Source organism: Xiphophorus maculatus, chromosome 11, assembly GCF_002775205.1.
Source record: "Xiphophorus maculatus strain JP 163 A chromosome 11, X_maculatus-5.0-male, whole genome shotgun sequence".
Taxonomy (NCBI): Eukaryota; Metazoa; Chordata; class Actinopteri; order Cyprinodontiformes; family Poeciliidae; genus Xiphophorus; species Xiphophorus maculatus.
The window spans coordinates 988,358-1,012,429 of record NC_036453.1 but is presented as its reverse complement, the minus strand read 5'-3'; the positions used below and the strand labels follow the sequence as shown (position 1 = coordinate 1,012,429).

The 24,072-nt window shown below is 40.8% G+C and overlaps 1 protein-coding gene across 6 annotated transcripts; it reads right to left on the bottom strand.

The window, feature by feature from the left end:
- Positions 1–3,394: 3,394 nt before the first annotated feature.
- fkbp15 (FK506 binding protein 15) lies at positions 3,395–23,466 on the bottom strand. Of its 6 annotated transcripts, none has more exons than XM_023342304.1 (29): positions 23,328–23,466; positions 21,166–21,269; positions 21,019–21,088; positions 20,807–20,876; positions 20,648–20,722; positions 20,431–20,529; positions 19,310–19,459; positions 19,163–19,231; positions 17,504–17,647; positions 17,266–17,405; positions 17,128–17,173; positions 16,929–17,048; positions 15,546–15,630; positions 15,357–15,457; positions 15,200–15,269; positions 14,880–14,989; positions 14,695–14,793; positions 14,506–14,600; positions 13,589–13,691; positions 11,461–11,496; positions 10,555–10,726; positions 9,566–9,702; positions 8,592–8,747; positions 8,310–8,462; positions 8,081–8,194; positions 6,880–6,987; positions 4,865–5,487; positions 3,815–3,923; positions 3,395–3,720 (listed from the first exon to the last, which is right to left on the bottom strand). In XM_023342304.1, the coding sequence occupies exons 1-29, from the start codon at positions 23,375–23,377 to the stop codon at positions 3,643–3,645; spliced, it is 3,486 nt and encodes a 1,161-aa protein (XP_023198072.1). In that variant the 5' UTR covers positions 23,378–23,466; the 3' UTR covers positions 3,395–3,642. The 6 variants fall into 6 exon arrangements, with proteins under 6 accessions (XP_023198072.1, XP_023198073.1, XP_023198077.1 ...); XM_023342305.1 differs by having other exon boundaries at positions 11,461–11,493; XM_023342309.1 differs by having other exon boundaries at positions 15,357–15,436.
- Positions 23,467–24,072: the final 606 nt, after the last annotated feature.

The following is a 24,072-nucleotide window of genomic DNA, read 5'->3' as shown; positions in this document are numbered from 1 at the left end:
AACAAGTGATCAGTGTTGGAGGAAGCTGAAGTGGGTCCACACAGTTTGGCTGTCAGAAGGGGTCAACAAACACAAACAGCCGTCCGTCCTGCAAAGCCTAGAATCACTAAACAAGCTACCATCCATTTTCTGCGATACAGAGAAAATTCACAGACGTAATTGCGGCTTCGTTACAGCAGTGTTAACTAATAAACATTTTTATTTCAATCATTTCTTGTATAATATGAATGAAGGTATGTATGAATTTATTCACTAAATTTATTTGATAGGGACAGGCACACACTAACATAGACAAACTGAATCCCATGTATCATGGTGCTTATAGTGTAAGCTAATTTGCAACACTTGTCCCTAGATGGACTTTTCTAAACACTATATCTAAAGCAGGAAGTGGAGCGGTAATAATGGAGTAAAATAATTTTAAAATTATATTAACATAAACGAAGTCATACACATAAAGTAAAAGGATTAAAATAACAGTTGGAATTAGCTGAGGAACCCATGGCATTCAGAGCCTTGGTTCCATCCAATCTATCTGTACTATTTACATTTTTGTGAGAGACTAAGGATAAAATTGGGCTTCGTCCATCTTGAAAGGTAAATTCTAATTATATACAAATTAGAATTGGTTTTATGCTTTGAATTGAAACAGAAGGTGCTGAAGTGTTACAGTTCCCCATTGTTGCCTCTAGATGGGAGTGAACATTCCCAATAAAACAATCCCACATCCAGAGTATCATGATGATGACGGCATGCTGAGTGAAAGAAAAACTCTGTTAATACCTAGAAACCTCCAACAGAACCAGAACAATGACGTGTGCTCATCTGTGTCAACCTGGTGTACTGTATCAGCGTCTTATGTATGAGATGGAGGGTGAAGTGCCAAATTACAATAAAAATAAAAACCTTTCATTTGTGTATTTACTGTAATTCAGCACTGTTCACGCTCTTTACTATGATGTAAGTAATAGTTTATGTGTCAGCACAATGAGGAATCAGAACTCCAGGCTCCTGTCTGTGTGGCTGGTTATGGTACTGACTACAGTCATCACTGCCGGTCTGTATTTCTGTTTTACTCTCCCATTAACGAACGACATGACATTTAAATGTCCTTAACTAACAAGTGAATATGATTTTGATGTTAACTGTGCTGTTCATTAAACTCATGGTGAGATTTGTGAACATGTATTTGATTCTGTAACTTTTGGAAGTACTCTCAATGTTGATTGTCATCTAAACATGTTATCTTAACAGACAATATAATGTTTGGGCTGGATTAAATAAGTAAACATGAAGAGTATATAATAAATAAATAGCCAATTTTGGAAAATATTTAATAAAGGCCCATTGCTATTCAATATGCAAACGGGATATAAAAAAGTTACTTTACTGTAATAATTAATAGTTGTTTGATTTTCATACAGATATGTTTCTTATTTGGTTAGTTGACTGTTAGCAGGGTGAGCAGTTCACACTACCTGCTCAAAACAATTCAAACATGTTTGTTTGGCTTAGACTGAGGTCAACACGGTAGGCTCCTGTCTCACTTGCTGACTTCAGTCTTCATCCACTTTCACTCTGCCAGATTGTACTGCAGACTAACAATCCAGGGGAAACTTTCCGCAGAGTGTTACTATAGCTTCCAGCCATGTTTTATTGAGCTGTGAGAGGACCTCATGTAGAAAGACCCCAGACCTAAAGCCTAGTCAAAGTCAGGACCTTTCTGCCACAGGACAACTGGTGCACTGCCTCCACATCTATCCCTATTTAAAGGGGCAGTACTATGTGTCTTCCAGGCACACAGAGACATTTAATAGCACATTCAAGTAACTATGTTACATTCATTCTGAGGAGAAGCTAGGTCCATCCTGTCGTTTTAAGTTGAATGGTTGCCATGGGGATTAAAAGATTTCTCAAATATGCATGAAAGAATCAAGGCAACACTCCAGGCTTATTTTTGATGGAGGAATAACAAAATGTGATGTAAAGGTAAAAAAAAAGTAGATTTTACATAACATTGGTCCTTTAAATGGCTAAAATCACACACAAGGGTTAGGTCAATAAGAAACAGAACTCCCATATGCCCTTTGATAGACTGCAAAATTATATTACTTTTGTTTACATCAGACATGCAGTTTAAAAATTTATGTGAATATTTGTTTTTCCTAGCATCTGCTGTTTCTGTCCTCGGGAGGCGATGTCATGGTCTTCCTATCATCATGTCCAGAGTATTAGTGAAATTCACTCAGTCCTGTTAGTTGTTAGCAATGTTAGTTTAGTAACAAATTGAAGTATGGTGTATGTGGGTGTTTGGGGGACTTAAGATTGTTGTGAAATTACTGGGGAAAAAGAAAAAGGATGATACAAGTCACAGGCTTTACTTCAGTGAAACCAACATGGCATCAGCTTAGTCTCTACTTCAGAAATTAGGGCTACAGAAAAAAACACACACCTTTTAATTCACCAAACTCCTGGAGAACTAGTCTCAACCAAGCTGTTTCACAATTTAGCTGTTTTGGTCAGGCACAGAGAAATGAACAATAATCAGACAAAAATCAGTAATTACTTTAGGTCCCAAAATACAAGTCATGAGAAGCAACTACAGTAATAAACAGGACAGATTGTTTTGGTATTTTCTCCCAACAGAATCTAAAAGTCTTAGAAATCTTCAAAGATGTACATTTTCTCTGTGCCTGAGTTAACTGGATCCATCTATGGATGATATGCAAACCTATCCATGGATATAATGAAGACAGAAAGAAAAACAGCTGGTTCTGACTCTGGTCATACAAAAACTGTGTTTTGTGCTTTTACTATGGTCTTCTTAGATATCGGCTATTTAAGGATTAAGCTGAGATGGAGAAACTACAGAAACCTTTGGTTCTTCGCTGGTCAGAGCTTTATGGGAGAGAGGCAATGAGAAAAGCTGTTGAAAAAACCTCAGATCAAGGCTGGACTAGAGGTTCCCTTAAAGCCATGTGGGAGACTCCAAAGTCAAGTGGAGCAGATTTAATGGTGAGGATGGGAGACCCAGTATTTTTAGAAACACAGTACTGTGTATTCAGCCGCATTTGGCTAAATGTTAGTTTAAACTCATAACATTCCTCAAAAGCTGTTGGAAAACAAATAATAAAAACTTGTATTGCAGGAATCATTTAATGACATTTTGGAAAGACAGGCTTCCCAAATAATCAGAAGGGTGACATCCAGTAGTTAAATTCCTGAAGTCTCCATTATGAAAATGCTCACGAGGAAAAGTTTAACATTCAAAAACAACACAAGGTCGGGGCGATTACTTCTGATGAGAACCGTTGTTAGTAAAACTGTAAAAGTTCTGTTCTTAAAAACTGTATTGTCACTGTTGTTTAAAACCCTGGGAAGGTCATTGATGCTGATTAAAAAACTAATCTGATCTGCTAAGTGCTATGTAAAAAAGAAGATACTCAACAATTTCTGTAAGATTTAAATAAAGGGATTTGATTGTTTTCTGAAGTGTTTTGTGGACCAGAACCAGGGCTTCTGAGGCAACAGCTGAACCACGGAGACGTGCCGCCTGCTCTGCTCAGTCCATCGGTACGGCGTCTCATCACATCTACAATCACGGCTGATTCTGGTTTTGGGAACAAGGACGGGACTGTGAAGTCAGCTCAGCCAGTCCAGATCATCATCTTCATCATCCTCACCGAACAAAGGCGCCGGCGGCGGACGGCCCTTTAAGCTCTGGACAAAATAAAGAAGGAAACAAAGTATTTTTACTCCTGTGAGTCTTAGAGACATTAAAGACAAAAGGTTGAGAAGATCTGTCCTTCCTGACCATGTCATCCTCCTCTTCCTCTTCGTTTGCAGAAGCAGGGGGCTTGGCATGAGGGGTGGTCTGAAAAAAGGATTCCTCTCCATTTTCTTGTCCTGATCCTCCAGTCAGACTGAGAACAGCAGAGAGCAGGTGAGACGGAACACTTCACCTGTTTAAAAGGAACTTAGAGACCAATTAGCTCTGCGAGTCCGTTAACAGGAGGAAAGACACAGTCAGCTGAGGTCAGAGGATTCCCTCAATCTGGGAGTAAGTGAGGAGACCAACACCTGATGGTCACTCTGTTAAGCTGCAGGGTTCCTCTGTGGAGAGAGGAGAACCTTCCAGAAGGAAAACCAGGTAAATTAAAGTACTAAGGTTGATAAGTGATCATAAACAGCTTTTATCAGAGGCCTGAGGTGAGGTAAGGATATTTATGACCCTTGACCTTTAGGTTACTTTAGGATAAGTAATCTAACTTCGCTGTTTATTCAGGAAGTCACTGGATTGTAAATGAGGAGCACATGTCATGTGAGGAGATCTTTTGGTTGTTATGGGTGATGAAGGTTTTCAGAGAAGACCCAAACAAACAAATTTCCTCTAGTTTAGTAGAGAGGTTTTCTGACTTCACTGTCATAACAACTTGGATTCTATATCTGGACCCAAAAGGATGCTAGCATTACTATATGTCTCAGCTACATAGTGTGTGTGTTACCTACAGCTCTATCTTAGTGAGACCCAGCATCCTCTAACTCACAGGTGTCAAACTCCAGTGCTCAAACTGATGTCCTGCAGTTTTTAGATGTGCCACAGGTACAAAACACTGGAATGAAATGGCTTAATTACCTCCTCCTTGTGTAGATCAGTTCTCCACAGCTTTGCTAATGACCTAATTATTCTATTCAGGTGTGGTGCAGCAGAGGCACATCTAAAAGTTGCAGGACACCGGACCTTGAGGACTGGAGTCTGACACCCCTGCAACTACTCTGTAGTTTTCCATAAGTGGCTTAGAGCAGGACTGTGGTAACGGAGGACTTCTGGGCGTAGAGCTCGGACAATGACACCAGAACTCACCTTGTGTCGTCTGCAGAGCTGTTCTGTTCAGCAGTTGGAGGTGGAGGTGGGTTAGTTGGGGGTCCAAATGCTTTCGGAGGAGCAGCAGGTGTTTCTCTGACCTGATCTACGTCTTCCACCTCACTGCTCCCTGCAGCCTCCTCCTCTTCCTCAGGTAGAGGGCTCTCACCAGGTCTAGTATCAGCACCCACACACCGGTTCACTTCTGATTCCTTAGTACATGACGCAGAGGCAGCCGGCTGCTCCTGCTGGACTGCAGGTTCTGCTGGTTCTGGTTCTGGACGCTGGGATGCAGGCTCAGCACTGGAAACTAAATGGAGGTCAGGAGTGTCCGAAGTCTCTGAGTCCTCCGCCTGGCTGGACGTCTCAGATGTTGATACCGGCTCTGGTTTCACCTTCTGAACCATCTGGGTCTCGTTGTCTTGGTGATGATCTGCATCGGCCACATGTTCCTCCTCTACAGTATCTTCCTCTTTCACTTCCTGTTCCCCGTTCACATGGACATGAGATCTGTGCTCCAGTTGCTTCCCATCCTCCCCCTTACCGCCTTTATCATCCTCTTCCTTGTTATCCGGTTTCAGAGAGGAGGGATCTGCGCCACTGAGCAGCTGCAGCGTTACATTCTGAAAAACCATCAATCAGCCATTATGAAGGAAAGGTTTCACTCATACATTTGATTAGCCCTTGAGTCCTTATGAGTAGACAGATTAAGTCAACATGACAACATGTTTGGACATGCTTTAGGCAGTTTGCTCTGAAATATGAGACATCTGTATGGATCTAAGAGAACTTCTTTGTTCTTAAATTTGTAAAGGTTAAGAGGTCATAGCTTGACCCCGTTAGGTCTCACACTGCGATTTGTTCTTCTTCTATTTCTTGTTTAAAGGTGGTTGGCTAACAACTTAATAGAGCATTACTGCCACCAACTGGTAAGGACTGTGAACGGGGGTGGGGATTTTTCACATTACAGTATTTATCGTCATTTGTTGTGAAAATCTTTATAACAATTTAGATTTTTCCTTTCAATAAATTTTCATTAATGCTGCAGTATGTGACATTTATACATTTTTTTTACATATTTGCTGAACCTGTCACTATGTCATGACAGTATGGCATGAAACAGACCATCTAATAACATGCTGTCATGACATGGTGACCGTTTTAACAAATATGTAAAAGAAATCTTCTTTATAAAAGTTACATTCTGCAGTTTTAATGTTAAACAGACATCAAAACTTTTATTTTTTTACTTTTCTTTCCACTGTTTGTTCCACAAGAGCATCAGTAAATAGTGAATTTGAAAATATGATTCAATGTAGCCTAGTGGTATAAATGACACTTCTTTAACTGGCTTTATGAAGAGGCCAGTTTAAAATGGTTATTGTTAGGTAAATTATATATATTATTATCAAATATTTGTTGTTTCATGTGCCTTTATAATGTTCTTGTCTTATATGCTTTTATTTGTTTCATCTTAGCATAAAGGAAGTTTCTGTGTTGTTGAATTACTTTGATTCCTTTCTCAGAAGGCCTCTGAGGAAGAGCAGAGAAACTGTTTTCAACAGGTTATCGCTCAGCAGAAACCTCTGCATCCTTGACCTGTTAGATATAAAACCATCGCTGTGAAGACGTACAACTTGCTCTGTGTTATCCTGTGTCTGGAATAGAATAATCTAGTGTGTAGATACCATGTGTTTTGTTAGTGACTAGCATTTGCGTTGCAATTATGTGATTGAAGTGTTTTCCCCACCCCTTTGAGACGCTCTCTGTAACAGGGATCCTAACAGCAATAAAAAGGGAGAACGGACACATATGTTTTCAGAACAGAAGAGATGTGTGACTGAAAACATCTCTGGCTGTTCTCCTCATGAGTACAAAAGAATCTAACGCTCTTGTCTTTCTTGTGTTTGTTAAATCTGTCTCAATAGGTGTTTAAACCTGACAGTTATGTTTCATTCCACCATCACTTTACACCAACAGAAAATCTTTGTTAGTAGATTAGAGTGAAGGTTTACCTTAATAGTGGTGACGATGACCCCCAGCACAGCCTGGCCACTGTAGGACTCACTGAGGTCAAACTCTGCTCTGAGGGAGTGAAACACTCCATTCATCACTCGCTTCACCTGCAGCAACACAAACCTCATGTTCAGCTCCATAACCTGACAATTTAACATACTTCAACTCACAGGCCTTCATCTAAATAAATAAAGCATGCTTTACACAGCTGTGCTCCCATTGACCACACAATTGCACAAATTGGAATTACGGAACGAAGTTTGCTTAATCGGAAACATGCCAATTTCAAGTAAACTCACATTTTTTAATTCTATGGTTTTGCGGCAACAAGGGGTGGTTTCTCCAGCCTGTTTGCTTTGCCAAACTGCAATTAGAACACTTGTTTGTTTGTATCCAGCAGCAATGCACTTATTTGCAGGCAGTAGCCTATTTGGCTCCACTACAGCGCTCACTACAGAAGCGCTTAACTGACACAACTTGGAAATAAATTCAGGAGCTGCATCTCGCTAGAACCAGGCAAGTTTTATATCACTTTCCAACAAGAAAGTTCTCTTGCTTAAACAAGAATTTATTTCTAAGTTAAACTCTTCTCTCAGCATTGCACAGTTCATCAAACATTAATTTTGCAATTCATTTTTGATCTCTTCTGTGAAATCAGACAATACAATTTGCCCAAAACACAGAATATATTATGTAGCTACATGTATATGTTGTCACTCCAACACCTGAATAAGACGCCTGATCTTCTTTGATGAGCTCTAATGCCGTGGCTGAAATATAAATATATCTCATGAGAGTTTACATCCGTCTCCTTCATAATTTTTAATGATGCATCACATGAACAGATTTATTCACGTGTGATTTTAATTACATTTCATGAGTAATGGAAATGCAAAATTTCTATTACACATGAAATGGAAAACACAATAGCAAAATTGTGTTTTTTGAACAGTAGCAGAATATCAGAAAATTTTTGCACACATTTTTAATGGAATCAGCTAGTGGTGATCTGCAGTTTAGAAATGGAGCAGCAATGGTCAGTGAATCTTCTGAATCCTGTAGGATTTTCATTAGTGGACGGTCCTCCAGAGAACCAGTTGTGACGCCCTTTATGGACGTCTCATCAGGACAGAAGTCGGAGCAGCTGTAAACCTGCAGGGATCGCTGGTTTGCTTAGTTTTGTCGTTTAGGACTCCTCACCTCTGCTGCTGTGTCCTTTGAACTCTGCTGCTCTTCCACAGTCCTCTCCAGGTCAGCCACTTGTCTTTCCAGCTGTTCCTTCACAGCGCCTCCATGCCGCTCCAAGGCTGAGTGCTTCATGAGAACATACAGAGATGAAAGATAGTCAGGAACTGCCAAATTTCAGACATTTAACAACAAATCCAACTATCTGCTAACAGCATTACTGTATCAAAGATATGATGTGCACCTTTTCTTGCAGTCGAGTTAGCTGATCCTGAAGGGCTTCCCTGCTCTCTGCTACCTCAGACAGCTCTCTGCGGTGCTGCTCTCTAGCTACGGCCAACATCTGCTCACTCTTCTTCCTCCATTCTTCCTCCAGCTCCGCCTGCAGCTGTGACAGCTGTGACATAAATCAGGACATCTTAGTGGAATAATGTAGTGGAAGCATTTAGGTCACCTGAAAGCATTGGTCCCGCCGACAGTTCCTCTCAGACTCGATATTCGACCAGATCCCTCCTCCAGGACGTACCTGCTCAGAGGCCGCTGAGTCGCTGCAGGTCCTGGCTTTACGCAGCTGAGCTCGTAGGCTGTCCAGCTCCTGCTGGCTGCTCCTCCGGAGCTCCTCCACCTCCTCATCCCGATGCTGACGCTCCGCCTGCCACTTCTTCTTCCTCTCAGCCAGAGCCTGAACATGGAAGAAGCAAAGCACTTACCAGAATGGCCCATCTCCAAAACTCCAGCCTGAAACAAGTTGGTGTTACAGGGCTGGGAGATAAGTCCATGCTTTTGAATCTTTGGAGAAATTTTTGGAAAAATTTGGATTTCTTTTTACAATTTTATTGTAATATAAGAAGAAAAAAGTAATTTTATGAGAAATCCAAAACAAAACAAATTACGATGAGTGTTGAGCATTTTGTGAAGGTATACTTTGGTATAAGTTTTACAGATAATACTTTATCATTAAATTGTTGAAAGTAGCAGAACATTGAGACGATCGTGCAGACAACTGAGTCGATTTCAAAGAAAGAACTTCACAAACTGAGCTGCTCACATCGATCCTGGAAACCATCCAAGCTTTGTCCCTCAATGCAACATGTTTTCTCATAATTTTAAGACATTTTGTCTGGTAAAATTGAATCCTTATTCTGCTAATATGACAAAAATTCCCAAAATTAAGGTAAAATACCAATAGACCCAGCACTCCACCGTACAACTCACAGAAGGGATGAATGAAATAAAAGCTACTTTTTGAAAATATTTTCAGTCATTTCTAATTTTTTTCCCCAAAAAAGAAAGTAAGGGTAAAAAATATTAAAATCACATATGGTATGAAAAAAAATCTGAAATATAATTTTGAAAACATATTGCCTAACCAAAGTACTAACCTCTCCTACTTGGGAACATATTGAATGTACATTAGGACAATTACTGGAAGCTTATGGTATTAATTGGAGGATTGTTATTTTGTCTGTTTTCACTGAGATAAACATGAGCTGGACATACTCTTCCTAGGTTCTCTTTATCAGACTTCATGTCCTGTAATTCCTCTTCCACAGCGCCGACTCTCAGCTCCATCTCTTTGCGTCGTTGCTTCTCTGAGCGGTACTGGTTCTGAACCCGCTCTGCTGCCTCCTTCAGTTCTGAAAGTCCACAACACAAAGAGAGTCCATTGGATCTGGAACATGCAGTGGTGTTTGAGCTGCAGTCGTCATCAGCAGAACACACTCAGAAGTCCTGAATGAAAACAGGACTAATAAGTCAGCTGTGTGTCACTTGTACTCAAACTGCACACGACATTTTCCATGCTCATGAACTCATTTCATACTTTCTTCCAGATTCTGATTGAATCCTATCAGCATGTCTAACCCTCCTCCTACTGTGAAATTACTCAAGTCTGGCAAGAAAATAAAAGAATGTTAAAAAACAAAAACAAAAACCCACAATGTTGTTCTTTTAGGTTCTGCGGATTGGAATCTGTGGTATCCATGCTATCCGGCCACACTAACTGGTTTCAGTGGCTCTTTCTGCCCTGATCACATGATGCAGCTTTTTTTAAGCTTAATTCAATTTTATTGGAATTTTTGAGACCATTTGGAATCGGCTCTATTGGGAAAAAATGTGAATACACAGAAATGATGAGCAGAATTTAAGCAGCCATTTTCTGTTTTTTTTTTTTCTTTCTCCAAGCCTTGTCTCATGAGGCGTTTCTTTCACATGAACATTGGCGGTATAGTTATTGTTTTGTTCAGGTATTATGTTCCTAAACACACCACCTGTTTTTAAAAGTAGAACTGATTGTGCAAAACAATGAAATGATTTGATTCTCTTGCAGATAGTTTTCTTAGCTTTGTGTACCATCTGATACTGTATGTGACCACTCCCACCACTAGAACTAGCAACACTGAGTGCAACTAAACAACCATAAAGCCTTAATAGAAGCAATGAACACTAAAAATTAGGCTTGAAATGCCATTCTTTCTCGTTTTCCAGACCTTCCAGCTGGGCTTCCAGGGCAGCGATGCGCTGGCAGCGGCTCTCTCTGTCCTCCAGCGCTGAGCTGAGTTCACCCTGCAGCTTTGAAGCCTTCTGCTGGTGAGCCGAAGCTTCCAGCTGCAGCTGGGAGACCCGAGCTGTGGAGGAAGCCAGCTCCTCTGTCAGACGGACCTAGTTCAGATGGAGAAAGTGGAGGAGGAAGGTAAGCTGTCTGAATGGAGGGAAACTTCCAGAGACAACAGACTGGTGAGAAGCCTGGGTGAGTGGAGACTGGCGAACATTCCTGTGGGAGGAAAATGACCAACGGCTAAACTGATGGAAAATGAGAAACCAGAAGAAAAACTTGTTAAAATGACGATGAGGATGATGTGAGGAGGATGATCCAGTGGCAGCAAAGAGACTGGGGTCAAATAGTCTGTACCACTAATTAGATTGTTCTTTACAGCTGGAGTCAAGATAAAAAACTCTCACCAAAGCAATGGATGGTGTCTCTAAATTTCTGAAATGATTTTAGAGAACACGTCTATTTAAAGGGGCGGCATTATGTATTTTCCAGGCACATAGCACAAATAACAATGTTACCTTCAGTTGCTATAAAAATGCTATATACATCAAATATGACTAAAAAGAAGTGTTATGTCCACCCAGATGTTTTGTATAGCTGTATGGTTTCCATGGAGGTTAAAGAATTTTTTAAACATGCATGAAAGAATGAAGGAAACACTCCATGTATACTTTAATGAGGGAATAACATAAAATGAAGTAAAGCTGAAAAAGGTCATTTTTCATAATACTGCCCATTTAACAGAAACGTATTATATTCAGAGTTAAACTGTCACATTTAGTTTATTTTCTAAGCGCTAGTTGACCCCAGTCTGGTGGCAGAACACTAGAAGCGGGCTCACCTGGCCGGAGCCACGGTCCAGTGGCCGAGCACGCTGCTGGGAAGAGAGAGCAGTCAATGCTAGATAGTAGCATCAGCAAGGCTAGCACTTTGCTAAAGGTTTCACACGCTTTATAACTTCAGATTTTATCACATTATACCAACAAACTTCTATGAATTTTAATTTTTTTTTAGTGGCAGATCAACAAAGTAGTGCCAATTGTGAAGTAGAAGGAAAAGACATGGTTTTCCCACTTATTTTACAACATCTTGTGAGTTCTGCAGTTTTCAACCAATTCAACTCTTAATATTAACAGATAATCATATGTATGAACCATTTCCCCCATTAGAAGTCTTTCCACAACTAGAAAGGGAAATTTTACCCATGGTTCATTGCTCTCAAACAGAGACTGACTGGACAGAGCGTGTCAGTAACTATCAAACTGCAAGTCTTGCAATATAATTTCAATTGTGTCGGTTTGGACTTTGACTGGGCCACTCTAGAACATGAATATGCTTCCATCTAAACCATTTTACTGTAGTTCTGCTTGGATGTTTCAGCTTGTGTTGCTGGTAGGTGAACCTTTGCCACAGTCACAAGTTGCTTTAACAGCTGTTCTTGGCCCACATTCTTAATGGTGGGGTTGGCATGTCAGGGCAGTGGTTCTCAAAGTGTGGGGCGCAGCCCATGACTGGGTTAGGGGGTTGCAAGGACCTTCTAATACATTTACGTAAAGGGACTTTATAAAATGACACTTTTCAGACTTCATAGTTCTGCCCTACTTTGTGTTGATGAATCTCATAAAATCCCAATAAAAAACATGGATGTTTGTGGCTATAATATGACAAAATGCGAAAAGGTTCAAACAGTATGAATATTTTTGTAAGGCACTGTAAAATACTGTAGATGTAAAAAGACTAAGGGATATCAGCACAGTTCCCTCTGAGAGTGGCAGACTAAGTATGCACAGGATTTGAATATTTTTAGAAGCACAGAGAAAGATTAAGCTGCTGTTAAAACCACTGTTCTGAAACGTCAGCTTCTTTTGAGCAAAGCCAGGCTTTCACCTTTTTATCAGGAAAACTGCAACAATTAAATCATCCCAGTTTATTTAGAGCTAGTCCTATCCTGGTTGGCAATCGACAAACCAACAACAACCAGCTGTTCAGATTTTCATCCAGTCTCTGGAGCTGTGTGAGATTTCGTCCAGCTTCAAACACTCCACCATCATTCTGGTCCCCAACAGGACCAGGACGATGGTGATAATGAAGACTATGCTTCATTATGGGCTTAGATGACTACAGACCTGTTGCCATGACATCTGTGGTTATGAAATCCTCTGAGCAACTGGTGTTGAAGCATCTGAATTAGAAATGGGTTGACAGACGATGCAGTCAACTCCTGTGGACGTACTCCAGGAAGGTGTTTGTGGAATTCAGTTTGGCCTTCACTCCCATCAAACCCATCAACCCAGAATCATCGGCAATGGCGCCCCCCAGTGGTGTGTCCTTGCCCCCTTCCTTTTCTTTGTGTACAAAAGATTTGCACCTCAGCAGACTCTTCTGTGAAATCCTGTTTCAGAGGACACCACCGCCAGTGGAGGACAACAACAAGTGTAACTGCTAACATGATGTGGATTTGAAGGTCTGCTAGTGTGGTCAGAACTTCGACTATCCTTAAATTGTTTTTTGGCAGCATTTTGGGGTTGATAAATGGCAACAGAGTGACAAAGACATGAACAACATGCAAGAACTGCAAATTCTTCAGGTGCTGAAAGCATCGCGCTAACAACCAATGGGTAGACGTACGTTGGGCTACATCACAATAACACTGGTACACCATATCAGCAGCAACAAGGAAAAAGAGAAACATCACTTTCCAACAAATGCAAAAACAAAAATAGAACAAAAATTTGCAGCATAAATTTGATTTTAAAATGTTCTTCAAAGTAACATTTGTCTGTGTGAACTCTTTATTCACACGAACAAGATTTTACATATCGTAACACATCCCTTCTCATACGCAGAACATGTACAGTTTGAGCTGCCACAGAGAAGGTTTGTTCCTCAGGCTGTCTGAAAACACCAACGACTCCCACAGATATCAGGTATATTTGCACCAATTATGCGGGAGGAGCACCGACTCTCACCTTGTCCTGCTCGGCCTGCAGTAGCCGGGCCTGGTTATGTTCACTGGAGGACTTGAGGGAGTCGTTCCTCTGCTCCAGCAGCTGGTGGCTCTGTTCCATGTATCTGGCAAACCAAACAATCAGGCACCACATTATACTGATCACACAAACCATAATCTTTCCCAGGAAATTCTCTGAGCAACATAATTCCCCCGCCCCCCCCAATATGCCCCATCCACATTGATGTGGAGGAATTCTGGCCCACTCTCCTTTACAGAATTGCTTGAACTTTTCCACAGCAGGGGGCTTTTAAGCATGAACAGGCTGTTCAGGGTCTTTGGCAAGGCCACTCCAGAAGTCCTCATCTAGAGTTGGACTGTGTACTGTGCTTTAGATTGATCTAATCTAATTGAAGGTCAAGTCAGATATAATGAAATGAATGCCTTCTGATGACCAGTCCAGAGGATATTTTTGCAGGAGACTTGAGGAACATCAAGGTGTTCATGGAGGAAAAAAGACAGTAGGTCTTTCTGTCTCTGGTCATCAATGGTTCTGGTCTTAGAGGTCTCCCAGCCCCCTCAACCCCCAGAGTCTCCTTTCTATTGCTGAATCATGAATTCTGATTATAACAGAGGATGGTGAGACCTGAAGCACTTTAGATGCTGTTCTAAGTTCTGTTGTGACCAGAATGAGTAAATTAATTAGTCATTTGAAAATTGCTTTTTGTATTTACTCAGGTACAATATACAAGTACAAGCCATTTACAATTTCTTGTTAATGTTCAATATTTATTTTTTTGGTACTAACTCAGTTGGCAATGGTAATGGCAATTTAATGTCTTAGTATGTGTTTAACACCAGTGTTAATCAAGATGATCTCCAAAGGAAATCTGGACAGTGTGACTCAAACCTGAGTCTATTTCACCCTCTGAGACTCACTTCTGGTTCTGGTTGATGAGATCCCCGATCTTACGGTTCTGCTCCTCAATACGAGAGCTCTTCTCAAACATTTCCTTTTTCAAAGATTCATTTTCCTAAAACCAAAATGTGAGCTATCAGAGCAAGTCAAGACAATATGAAACGCAGTCAAATAAAAAACCAAAGACCTCTGCATGTGCATGTGTGTACCTGAACAATTCGGCTGATATTGTGCACAATCATAGAGGTTTCCATCGTCATACCAGAAACACCAACAGACTGAGTTCCCTGCTTTTCAAGATCACTAATCTGTTAGAGTGAGGAAAAAAAGCCAAATATTAACTTGATAAAAAATAAAAATCAAACAGGATACTATAATTACAACAGGTTCATACCTTGGAGGCTAGTTGATCCACCTTATCTGCTACTTTTCCTATGGATAACCTGATCTCCGTGTTGTGCTGCCGAGCCTCCGTCATCAAGAAGTTAGTCAACTCCCCAGAACCTGGAAATCAAACTAATCAGTTGCATCAAAGTGGTTTTGGCTGACTTACTGAAATTATAACATCAATAAACTGCAGAGATCTACTTTTTCCTTCATGAAACACAAACCTGCTCCCTAAATGTTAAGATCCTTTAAAGCCAGAGAGTTAGCTACAAGCAGCACTTTGCTCCAGTCTGAATCAGTCCAGATAAACATGGTGAGCTCTCTTACCCATGTATGGGACAGTCTGAGGCGCGTAGATCTGGCCGACGGCCTGCATCTGAGATGGGGCTGCAGAGGTCTGTGGGTGGGAGGTTTTCAAACATTATTATCAGAGTAGTTTCTGTTCAGTTATAGGATTTTGTTGATAGATGTGAGCAAGCATCACCTGGAAAGCATGGCTGCTAGCTGGCAGCCCAGGATACGGGCCGACTGAAGGAATGACGGGAAGTAAGGCAGACGACGGAGCTGTGTGAGGAAGAGGATGAGCTGCAGGGGAAATACTACTGTTAGATGATTCTGATGTGCAGGGAGATGAAACTGGGCCACCAGGAAGGAGCAGATGAAGGAAGCTCACCGTGGGCAGAAGCTGGAGCGGCAGCCGTGAAGGGCCCTGGAGGCGGAGCTGCAGGACCATCCTTCACTCTGCTGATGCTGGTATCCTGGTGATGAAGATGAAAGAACGAAGAAAAACAGCTGAGACTGAAACTATGAATCTGATTTATTGTTCTGAATTGATTAATCGTCAGCTACTTCAATAATCCACTAATCATTGAGTGCTGAAGTCCATTGATCATTTCAGCAAATGACCTTTTAAAAAGGACATTTGTTGAAAGAAAAACACACTCGGAGAAAATAAAACTATTTTTTTCCCTGAAAACACACATTTTGTACATAAGGTAATAAAAACATTTTTTTCTGCAAATAAGTTCTACCCAGAACTCTTCAAGTGGCATAGTGTTAGTTTCATTATAAATTATTACTTAGTTAATCCAAAATTAGTCAACAGATTAGCCCTCTACATATCTGATATTAAGTCAAGCAATAGGGGCTTTTTACACTCTGATGTTAGAAATGCTTTTAGCTGCAGATGCAACCTTTGCTACAAATTATTAATCATTTACTGAAGGAAATCTGTTACTGTATTTTAGACAATAAAATGCTTATTTTATTAATTAAAAAAAGAATTGAATTGCTTATTTACATTTTTAATGTTTACACAAAATGCTTACGTGAAGTGCAGACGAAAAATCTGCAGAATGTGCCAATTTTTTAATCCAATTAATCAATTATTTTGATGATGAATCAATAGAATAATTGATTAATACAATACTCATTGGTTGCTGCCCTAAACACCACAGAACATTACAAAGGGATGCTGATGGATTTGATGATCCAGTGAGATCAGAGGCTGGGGTGCTGTCATAGCTCAGCTGAGGTGATGGTGAGTTCCCCTCATGTCTGTGTCATCTTAAAGTATGTCATGGTGTAAACAGAAACAGAGGTAACATCGTCAAGGTAATACCTGCATCACATTCTGCTGACCAATGCAGTTCTCACATTAGAATGTGGAGGATCAGAAACCTGTGCTGCTCTTCAGGAACACACAGGTCATGTGATGCTGCTACTGTCCCTACTTTACATCATTTGATTCCATCCCACTGGGTAAAGTGTCTGAAATGCATGTTCCCCACAGACAACGTTAAACCGCTTCTTCTGATACCTTTTCACCAAATCTCTATAACCACAGTGCTTTAGTAACGATAAACTCTGACAGCTTTGTCGGAGGTTCAGTTCCTGCAGGTAAAGGGCATTTCAGTACAAATTGTGACTGCTGATTGGTCAGCTGCTGACAAACAAACTGGATTGATTGACAAGTGGCGTCATGCTAACCTATTGTCCAGTAAAGGTTGCTATGGTGACGGGTGTAACCGCCAGCAGAATGGCTGTAAGTACCAACCTCCAGCTCAGAGTCACTAGATTCAGGCTGGCCTGCAGCTCCGGTCAGAAAGGGCAGCATGGGCTGTCCCATCTTCGCCATGCGGGAAATCAGCTTGGCTTTAGTGGCGTCTGGGTTCTGCTGTTCAGACAGAATTTTTATTCAGCAAACCTCCACAGTAATTAAAGATTCTAAAAGCTGAATGCAGTGAGATTTTTACCCCCAGCTGCTCGGTCAGAGAGTTGGACTTGGCTCTCAGTGGCTCCCTTGGGAAAAAACAAACCAAGGATAAAATCAGTTACAACAAAGTAATATAAAAGTTGATGTTGACGCCTCATTCTCTGCAGCAAAGTCTCACCCTGGTTTCCCCGAAGCCGATGAAGGTTCTGAGATCAGACTTTCTACACTGGGGGCTGGAGATGGTGCTGGGGAGGGAGCAGCAGACTCTCTGGAGCTGGAGCTGGCCTGATCAGAAGCGCTGTCTTTGGAGAACTTCACCTGCAAGACGAGCTTAATGAGCGTCTTCACAGTTCAACATGAGGGACCAAGCACAGAGGCTGTGCAGCTACTGAAACAAGTGAGGCATAAAGCAATACCCGCCGCAGCTCCACTTCAAATATTAACGTGCTGTTAGGTGGAACTCGGTTGGGAACGCCCTTGGCTCCGTAAGCCAGGGTGGGTGGGATGATGATGAGACGACGGCCGGCTTTCTTCATCCCCAGCATTCCTTCCTCCCATCCCTGTCCACACATTCACCACAGGAAGAGAACAAATCAGATGGAAAAACATGACATGTTGATTAACACTTAGGCTGGTTGGTGCCGATCTCCAGTGATCAACCTACATGCACTGTGGAATCCTTCACGTCTTCATTTTATTTAGATTTGAATGATTTTTCTCTTCAGTTTTTAGGATTCCGGATTTGTAACCTTAAATTCAGCATTAGGACTATTCACCATCAAAGCCACCTGAACTACAAAGATGGCGGCTTCCACTCATTAAAAGTGACCTCACTGGAGTCAGAACCCTGTAAATGATGATGTTAAACGTCAGATGACAGAACTGATGCTTTATGTCTTCTTTAAGCAGCTCCTGCCTTCATGAGTTGGTCAGGAGCTGCAGCTCCCTTTGCTACAAGGGAGTAGTCTTTAGTGTGGAAGTTTTTACTGAGTGAGGAAGGCTTAATGTTAGCCATTTGAAATACTTGCAAGGTATTAAAAGTCAGAAAAAGGTCAACAAGCAACCATGTGGGAATGGAATAGGATTATTTATCCAGCTGTCTGTAACAAACACAGGATTTACTTTAGTGCATCAGATAGTGATTAGGAATATGCCTGAGGTTTTTCAAAAGAAAAATAAAGTTATGGATATTAAGATAAGAAGTCCTTTCTGTTCAGTTGGATGTTATTTACACTAATGCATGTGTTCAGTAAACTGGACTCTTTGATACAGATACAGAAGGAGAAGATCCATCAGAGAAAAGAAGAACTGAATTTGAACCTGTGGGCTAGAACGTCACAATGGTTGGAATATTTACTGAAAACTGGAATTATTGGATATCTAATGGTTATTGATAATACCTTGTAGCATTTATTGTTATTTAGGGTTATAAATTCCTTATCATAAGATTTTGATTAATCTTTATCACAATAAATTCCAATTAATGCTTAAAACTCCTTAAACCATCCGTATTCTCAGGATTGTTATTTTTACTATGTTTTCTACTGTTTGTTCATTAAAAGTGTATCAATAGATATCAAGAAGTTTGGACATATCATTAAATGAAGATACTGTGTGCATTTTAGAGACAGAAATACTTCTTTATGTGACTGTTGTCCTAAAGAAACATATTATAAACAGGCCATTTTTAATCATGTTATAACTTTATTTATAGTGTGTCTATTCTTGTAAAGTTTCTTGACTGACAAGAAAGCCGACTCACCTTACTGCAACCAAATAGAATAGAGTAGAATAGAATTACTTTTTTCATCCCAGCAGGGAAATTATTTAGGAAAATCTACCTTATAGTAAAAGCTGATTGATTGATTTAATGTTTTTCAAGAGCAGTGTTTGTGTTGCTATGATTCCTACAGTTGAAAAAAAAAGTAATAGTTCTTATAATTACTTTAATTGTTATCACAATAGTACTATACAGTAAATTATTGTGATATAACTTTAATTCCTCACATTGCATGGTTTATTACAACTGAACAACAACTATTATTGCTATTCTACTTGACTTTGTGTCGACTCACCTTGATTACTTTCCCAGCTCCAATTTTTAGTCGCAGCAGCTTGTCTTTGTTCTGGTTGGAATCAAACATCTGAAAGCAGACACCAATGCCGGTCAGTTCCATCAAGCCACTGCACCGGTGCGTGCTGAAAAGGCTTTAGAGCGCCACCTGTCCGAAGGCGTGGTTCTGCAGCAGCCAGCCCGTGTACACCACCTCCATGGAGTCTCCGGTCTCCACTGCTTGACCCTCACCGAGAATCACATCCTGAGTCACCACAGACTCCAGAGAGGAGGAACTGTTTGCTTTGGCCAGACACACCTAGGAATCAAAAACAAGCACTGAATCATTTTATACGTTGAAGAAAAGACTTACAACTGTGAATAAAGACGACCTTGAGCTGCCAGCATAAACAGCTTGCTTACTTGTGTTGATCAAAACAGTGGCAGACTGTACTGTTTATGATTTGTAATATTTTACACATAAACCATCATGTCCTATAATCCATAGCATATCCTCAGAAATAAATTAAAATAGCTTTAGAACAGGTATGCTCACATCCCTCCTCAGCACAATGTGTACAAGATGATAGTTATCTGCTAGTGGCAGAGAAACAACCTGAGGTTAGAGGAAAACCATTTATCCATGGCCGGGTGGCTAGGCTAACTAGCCTGAGCATTCACAGCCGACTCTGCTGTGAAGAAAGGAGCTGTAGCGCAGCAGAAAGCAATGGGCAGCAGCACATACACGAGCCTGATTGACAGAGCTAAGACCCTCCTCCTGGCTCTGATTGGTTGTTTCTGACAGAGCTGAGTATTTCTACAGATTTCTGTGGGGCCACAAGGAGGAGGCAGAGGAGTTGGATTTTGTTCAAAGATTATTTGTCGCATATTAAACTGCCAGGACATGGTGACAGTTTAAACAAATATGTAAAAAAAAAAAAAACATTTTCATAAAATGTATCTCCTGCAGGTTTAAGCTCAGTGGAGAACCTGGGATGCTGTGGGCTTGTCTCTCTTGGAAAAACCAGGAGACTTGAAATAACAGTTTAGTGCAGTAACCATCCCCGGTGCTCAAAGCACACTGCCCTGCATGTTTCAGAGGTTTCCCTGCTGTAACACACCTGATCCAGATTATTACAGTTCAGCAAGGCCTGTTATCAGTCACTAACTGAAATCAGGTGAACTGAAGCAGGAAAACGTCTAAAACATGGGAGGTGGTGTGTCAACAGGAGCAGCAGGAAACGCTGCTCTACAGGAACTGGGGATGGGCGCTCACTCTGTGTTGCTCACCTCTTTGCAGAAGTCTGAAACATTTTTCTCTGAATCGAACATCAGTGACCAGTTCTGCCTCTGGTCATCATAAAAAGTGCAGTAGTTGTTTAGCTGTACCTACAAGACAAGAACAACATTTGAAACCAAGTTTACGTCTTTCTGACAGGAAACATGTTAAAACACCAGAAGTTCGTAACTGATTCTATGCTTGTTTGTCTTTCATGACGCTACCAACCGTAAAAATAAAGCCCACGTGAATCCTGGCAGCAGTCACTTGTTTCTGTTGGCTCAAATACAGCAGGAACTTGTACTACAAAAAAAAAAGAGAAAAAAAATCATTAAAATAAGAAGTCCCATCAATAATCTCAAATGAGGGACTGAGATCAATGCCAACCTCTTTAGTAGCGTGGTTGCCCAGCACAGCTGCCCCCAGCTTCCCCTGCTTCATGTATTGTCCATTAATACTGGATGAGACAGGAGCAGCAAAGAAGAAGTTAGAGAGAGGATTTGGCGAGCTCTCACTTTAATTTGAGAATTAAACATTTCTACTATTTCAAAGCGGACTTAAAAAGAAAGCATGAGCTACTTAAAGACGATTAAACTGACTATTTAAAGGCCTGAACTGCTGAGGCCAGTAGGACTGCAGGACCTGAAGGCTGCTTCTGGCTCTCTCCTGCTGCAAGGATGAAAAGGACAGCATCAGTGCAGCCTCCACATCACACACATCTGAGGTGTTTGTTCCTCTGGTCTTACCCTGAGTGGTGGTCTTCCTGGGCTGTTTGGGGGCTGTGTACTGGAAGGATTCATTTCCTTGACTGGATTCCTGGTCTAGTCCAAAAAGGCAAGCCAGCTTGGCTCTATGAAAACAAAAATGTGAGAAATTTCTAATCATGGATACTTTTATTAAGAAATGCATAAACTGCTGTGGGCTGGTTCTTTCTATTCCTCACTGTAATGGTCAGAGGATGAAAAGAAAAACCTTTGACACAAATAGAAAGTAAAAACACACTCTTGTAGTTTTTCTGTCCATGATCAATAGAAATAAAATCCACTTCTTCTTATTACAGACCTAAAGCAGGAAGAAGGTACCACTAACTGCAACCAGTTCATTTTTGTTGGGATTATTGTTGTGTTCAAGTTATGCTAAACGGAGTTAGCCTGTCAGTAAATCTACTCCAGTCTAAAACAGCATCTCAATGCTAAGCATGCAGCAGCAGCACAGACATCAGCGTCCACAGTCCACATTTCTGAAGACGTTCCATGAATGATCAGGAGTTCCTGAAACACTGGAAAACTGAATGTCTAGAACAGATTAAAACCTACAAATATCTTTGTTGTTGAACTTGTATGTCTATTTATTCAAGAATTTAACAGCAAAAAGGGTTTTTGAATTGAAAATCTTGCTTATTTTGTTGATATATAGTTTGATGAAATTGCAATTAATTGATTACACACAAACCTTCACAATTAATTTGATTTAAAAAAAAACATTTTATTGAGTCCCACCACTGACTAAACCTAGCTTTCATCTGTGTCGTTGCTCTTCTGCCTGATTACCCAGCAAATCGAGAACGCGTCATACTAACCCCTGGAACTCCTTCCACTGGTAATCATTGGTGTCTCCCAGAACAGACATGTTGAATGTCCTGAGGGCCTCATCCCCGGTGGTAAAGAAGATGAGGGGTGAGGAGGGACAGCCCGTTTGCATGTGTGAGCCAGAATCTTCGGGCTGTTCTGTTCCAGCGCTTTGGTCCAGGACTGCCACCGCAGTGGGAGATTCAACAGCATCGCAGGAAAGGAGTGGAGCGCTGCAGCTTTAGAGCCGGGTCTAAGCTGAGCAGACTCGGGCTACAGCACAGGCTTTCTCCTTTATTCTACTAACAAGTCGCATGTGAAAGGAATTAGTTTGGGGAAAAACACTCCCTCTCCTTCAGAGCTGGAAATCCACTGGCTGACAGCGGTCATGCTGAATGCCCGGCCCTATGTATGTCTGAGAATGTGGCAAAGCTGTAACTGAGTGTCTCATGGCTGAAAGGGGAGGTGTATTTATAGCATGTTGGCCTGTCTCATAACAAAAGGATTGTAGCACTTGTTATCTGTGACCTGAGGGCCACAGCAAGGCTGAAAGACCCTCAGTCATGATCACTACATGGCAGATGACAGTCACTGAGGCCATGTGATCACTCATCTACCATAGAGGATGCTCAGTTTAGCATCCAATACCATTCACTTTGTCGTTTTGTACTTGAGTAAAGGGCTGTTTCACAGTTTTTAAGCAGCCTGGACCACCTCAGATCAGCTCTAGTGGTGAATCTGATGAACTTATAATAGTCTAATCTGAACTGGAATAGCTACAGAGACTTTAAAACTGGTTGGGATCGAGGAAGCCTTTGCTCCATTTGCAAAAACAAAGACACAAAAGGCATATTTTAATGTTTTTATGGGGGAATAGTTAAATGACTCAAATCTGCACTGATTTCATATTCTATAAACCCTGTTTTTCAAAAACCTCTATTTTACGCATGTAATGCAATTTTAGCCTTTGAGCTTCCTTAATTAATCTAAAACCAATATGATCTGACCTATCCTACACTGCATGAACATTTCTAAAAATATTTTATAACTTTCTCAGGAAAAAAAAAGTTCAATGTTTTGTTTTGGTTTTTAAATCATCTTGACAAATTTAGATCAAGTCCATCTTCATTATTAGCCGAAATCTTTTAGCTGGCAGTTAAAGTTGTCACAAAAAAGCAGAACTTTAAAGAACGAGTGAGTTGTGCAGATTAATAAACCTGTCTAAGAACTGCGGTTTAGATTAGCTTTGTTCTCTGAACAACAGCAAGTCACCAAGTGATGCTAAGCTAATTAGCTCGCAGGCTACAGAGCGACAGCAGGATTCAATGGAACAAACTCACCCTCCTGTGGGGGACAGAAAGTCTCCGTCTTCATCTTCCCCGCCGAACATCTTTTAACTTTGAACTCTTCTCTTATCAAGAAAAACGACTTAGCTATATTACCATGACTGGTTGGTCACTTCCCCTTCCTGTTTGGGGTGAAGTCAGCTGACTTTCCACCTGACCCCTCTTCAGATAGCACCTAACAGGGACTGTCGCAAGAGGGCGCCATAGACCTTCAGGCTCCCGAGGCTGTGCTTTTCAGAAAGATTTAGTCAACAAAGAAAAGACTGAATAAGGTCACATTGTGTAAATATGCATACTATGATGCTGCTGTTGCACCTGAATTTCCCCACTTTCTGTGGGACAAGTCTCACTGTGGGACAGTAAAGGATATTTCTATTCTATTGACTCAGACATTGGACATGGTAAATACATTGAATTAACTTTAGCAAATAATCTGGTTCAACCCAGTGGTATCAAGCTAAAAATAACAGAATTGTCACATCATTATAAAGTCTCCTAAACAGTGCAGAAATTCTGCCTATGATTTAAACTTAATTCAAGCAAAACAAATTGAGCATGTAGTAATGATAAATTAAATATTTTATGCTGGTTAATTTTCTGTCCACTGATTAATTGCTGTCTCATCATTTGTGTGTAGAGTTTTTAACTAGAAGCAAAATCCTGATGAACATTTGACATGAAAGAAGTCAACGAAACAATATCTCAGTCGTCCTCAGTGGCCAACATCCATAAATATAAT

Bases quoted from the DNA above. Each gene is read 5' to 3' on its own strand.
- fkbp15 (XM_023342304.1), bottom strand. From the start codon at position 23,377: ATGTTCGGCGGGGAAGATGAAGACGGAGACTTTCTGTCCCCCACAGGA. The intron at 20,877-21,018 runs GTCAGTTTAATC...TGTCTCATCCAG, and splicing joins GCAGTTCAGGCCTTTAAATA to TATTAATGGACAATACATGA. The intron at 19,460-20,430 runs GTGAGCAACACA...TTTGATTCCTAG, and splicing joins TTTCAGACTTCTGCAAAGAG to GTGTGTCTGGCCAAAGCAAA.